Consider the following 4,257-nt stretch of genomic DNA (forward strand, 5'->3'; position numbering starts at 1 on the left):
TCGATTTGATCACTTAGTTTTTATAATACACAATTTAAAAAAAGGCGCAAAACCAACTAAGTAATTTATTTAAAAAATCGTGAAAATAAAACCTGAACATAATAAATTTTTTACTAATAAGTAAATAAGTTAAGTTAAAAATACTGAAAAAACTATGCGTTGCATTAAGAAATATTTCATCTACGTCAATATATTATTAAATATCCGTTCAATAAGAGTCAATTAATAAACTACATTTTATAATTCGATGTGCTATGTTACACATCGAATTTTAAGTGCCAAATGAAGACCTTTTTCGCCACTAGTAAATGATTACATTTTAATGGATTGTAGTTTAGAACCAATCTGCCTTGTGTACGCTGTATGATTTGTTAATAGAATACCCTTAAGCAAAATCGTAATAATAATTTTATTTTAATACCAATAAAGAAAACCCTGTGCTATTCAATATCATTAATCATATGTATACTGTAGCATAACATTAGTCAAGGATCATTATTTATAGTAACTTAGATACTTATCTTAGAAAATTTTTCTTCTAATCTTTCGAACATCGTTAAGCAACAATTTTAGCAAAGGTACAAATAGAAATATTGAAAAAAGTTCTACGTAATTTTTTCAATTTACATCCAAGGCAGATTGTCGGTTAAATGTTTTTGTCTCTCTTACAATTAGACAGTTTCTTGTAATAACGAACATAGCAATATTACTTCATTTCAGTTATATAACGGGGTGTGGTCACCTACAACGAAGGTTATTATGACCCATTGTGCATGCCGCCAGTAAGAGTTTAAAACGCGTTCGTAGTACGTCAAGCACTAACTCAGCTGGAAACTCTTTATGATATCCTCAAGTGAGAGAAGTTTTGACTCTATGTACCTATANGTATCTCTGTCGGTTGGAGAGGAGATAAGTCCAGAGAATCTTATTCACATAATGCTATCCTGCGAAATTATGTGGAACTGTATTAGTAGAAGCTTGGAATCGATTATAGAGATCAAGGAGAAAGAGGAAAGATTGAGGCAACGTGAAGAAGTCAGAGAGGCATTATAGAAGAGTAATCCATTTCAACTGTTTCTCGCTTCGAAGGTTGTCTTTGTTAGATGAAATCTTAAACGTCTTTGCGCGTCTTTGACATGTATGATTAGGTAGGTTGTTTTTATTTTTATATGTAGTTAAACGTATTAGTGGTCACGTAACTGACCAATGGTAATATGACGGAATCAGTCAACCCATCAGTCATGAAGTAATGCCGAAAGGCGGTTCCGTGGTGATTGGTTGCGGAAGAGGGAGGAAGGGTAGAAATCGATAGACATGGAGGTCTGGCGGAATTCCAATATGGATTTAGAAAAAAAAGATGCACGGTAGATGCCCTGGAGATGGTCAGGATGATCGCCACCTTCATAAATAGTGGTGCATATAGAAGGAGAGAGCTATGCGTTCTCCTAACGCTCGATGTTAAGAATTCATTTAATAAAGCAATGTGGAAACTTTTAGTTGAGGCTCTGGAAAATACTGGCATTAGCGCATATCTGATCGAAGTAATAAAGAGCTATCTCGAAAAAAGAAAGATATGGGTCGCAGGGGATACCTCCATAGATGGGGGTCCCACAGGGTTCAGCTTTAGGACCCATATTGTGGCACCTTTATTATGATGGGGTGTTAGATCTACGATTGCCGGCATCAGTAACTACTATAGGCTTCACGGACGATCTGGCATTGGTTGTGAGCGGGAGGAACGCAGAGAAATTAAACAGAGATATATATACCGCCACGGGACAAGTCAGGGAGTAGCTTGTGACAAGAGGACTCTGCATGGCAACGGAAAAGACTAGTGACGGGCATAATCGACCAATTTTAATAATCGAGTTATCGGTAATCGAGTGATCACTCGAGATACGAGATATTGGTCGTTTTCATCCCAGCGGCGCACAAATATGTTTGAATTAGTCATATATTACTTATAAGCGTAGCTAAAAAAAAAAAAAAAGCTCACGCACTTCAAAACCTAACCACTTTTTCGTTTTATTTAAAAAAAAAAAGGTTACGCAATCAGTGACTATTTGCAGTATACACTAACATTTTGGGGTGCAACCGTAGGGTAATAATCACTCGAGTGATGGGAGTAAACATCTCGAGATATCTCGAGTGATCTCAATAATCGAGTACCACTCGATTTTTCACTCGAAATCTCCCATCACTAGAAAAGACCGAAGCGGTCGCATAGGTGGGTGGGCAAAGGCTGAGAAGTTTACTCCCGGAAGGGGGTATTGACACCAAGGAAAGCCTAACCTATTTGGGAATGGCTTTTGATAGAAGTGCGAAAATGGGCAGTCACGTCCGATATATCGAAGCGAAGGCCTCTAGAACCATGCCGAGCTTAAACGGTATACTGCTAAATATCGGCGGACCTTCAAATATGAAGAGGAAGCTCATAGCAACAGTGGTCCTCTCAGGAGTGTTTTATACTGCGCCGGTTTGTGCGGATGTTCTTAAATATTGCAAATACAAAGACAGTCTCTTGAGGCACAAAGAAGGATGGACATTAGACCTACTATAGCATACAGAATAGTATCCACCGCGGCGCTACAGGTCATAGCGGATCTGCAGGTAAAGGAAAGATTCCGGGCTAGGAACAGAGAGTCAGAAAGAAGAGCACAGATTCTTGACCTCTGGCAAGAGACATGGAGTGAGGACGAGGTGGACTCTTGGACCAGGAAAATTATTCCGGACCTTTGCCCATGGGTTCAGAGAAAGCACGGCTGCGTGAGCTACCTTACACAGGTATTGACAGGGCACGGCTGCTTCAGGGCCTACCTTCTAAGATTTAAAAGTGCCCGAGATAACCGATGTGTTTATTGCGGTCAAAGGAAGTGGCAGACGAGAAGCAAGAAAGAATGAGGTATCTCTGTCGGTTGGAGAGGAGATAAGTCCAGAGAATCTTATTCACATAATGCTATCCTGCGAAATTATGTGGAACTGTATTAGTAGAAGCTTGGAATCGATTATAGAGATCAAGGAGAAAGAGGAAAGATTGAGGCAACGTGAAGAAGTCAGAGAGGCATTATAGAAGAGTAATCCATTTCAACTGTTTCTCGCTTCGAAGGTTGTCTTTGTTAGATGAAATCTTAAACGTCTTTGCGCGTCTTTGACATGTATGATTAGGTAGGTTGTTTTTATTTTTATATGTAGTTAAACGTATTAGTGGTCACGTAACTGACCAATGGTAATATGACGGAATCAGTCAACCCATCAGTCATGAAGTAATGCCGAAAGGCGGTTCCGTGGTGATTGGTTGCGGAAGAGGGAGGAAGGATAAAAAAAAGAAAAGGTAACTCTTCAGTCCTCGAGCAGGCGTCTAACGCACTCGCAGCGGAGATGAAGACACTACGATCCCGCCAATCCCATCATGCGGGTCAAGGACCTCCTGATGAGGCTCAGGGTAGAGTCTGACAGGTCTCCTCAGCAGGGAGCAAGCCAGAATGAAGCGCACCCGCGTCGTGGCGCCCAACGTGGGACAGTCACCGTAGATCGGCAACCCACCTATCTTCTAGTGGAGCTAGGCGCTCAACCGGGAACCTTAATTCTGAAGGAAACAGAGACCAGAGGAATTCCGCGACATGGCGCCCAACGTGGGGCTGTTGCTGAAAGAAAATGAGTCCAATCAAATTCCGCGACAATATCATTGTGAAATTGTTTACCGCTTTTGAGTGAGAAATGCTCAAAATAATGTTGCCTATTATCAGTTTGTAGTTGCCGTTATATTATTATATGGGTATTTCTTTGGTTTATCTTTTCTCATTATTTTCAGAGTACTACTACCATCGAATTTCTTTGATTCCATTTTTACACGCATGGAAATCCGGGTACAAAACTTTATATAAATCAACAAATTTACTAATTTTACATTGTTTGCTGATACTGCAAACCACTGGCTTGTCATAACTACTTATATGGCAGCAGCGGTTAGGAATGAGAAGGGTTTACTCGCTCTCGTTTGAATGTTAAACTTGATTTGGTAAATTCCTTATGTTAGTGTAAATTTTTTCAAATAATTAAAATCCTGGTTTTTACTATTTAAAGTTATTGTAATTGTAAATATTTTTACCTCTTCAACATTTTTACAAACAAAAGGTGTAAAATTTTGCACCAAATTATTTTGCTAATTCCGAAATAATTCCGCATAATGTCGGTTTTTTTGCTATGTACTATATAAGGTGGACCGGCGGGTGGTGTGGAAATTTGCTTTTAAATAAC

At 39.3% G+C, this 4,257-nt stretch overlaps 1 protein-coding gene across 1 annotated transcript; it reads left to right on the forward strand.

The window, feature by feature from the left end:
* Window positions 1-2,538: 2,538 nt before the first annotated feature.
* Window positions 2,539-2,901, forward strand: LOC108916145. The gene has a single exon (XM_018722349.1). The coding sequence runs from the start codon at window positions 2,539-2,541 to the stop codon at window positions 2,899-2,901; it is 363 nt and encodes a 120-aa protein (XP_018577865.1).
* The last annotated feature ends 1,356 nt before the right edge of the window (window positions 2,902-4,257 follow it).

Source organism: Anoplophora glabripennis, unplaced genomic scaffold (assembly GCF_000390285.2).
Source record: "Anoplophora glabripennis isolate ALB-LARVAE unplaced genomic scaffold, Agla_2.0 scaffold2262, whole genome shotgun sequence".
Classification (NCBI taxonomy): Eukaryota; Metazoa; Arthropoda; class Insecta; order Coleoptera; family Cerambycidae; genus Anoplophora; species Anoplophora glabripennis.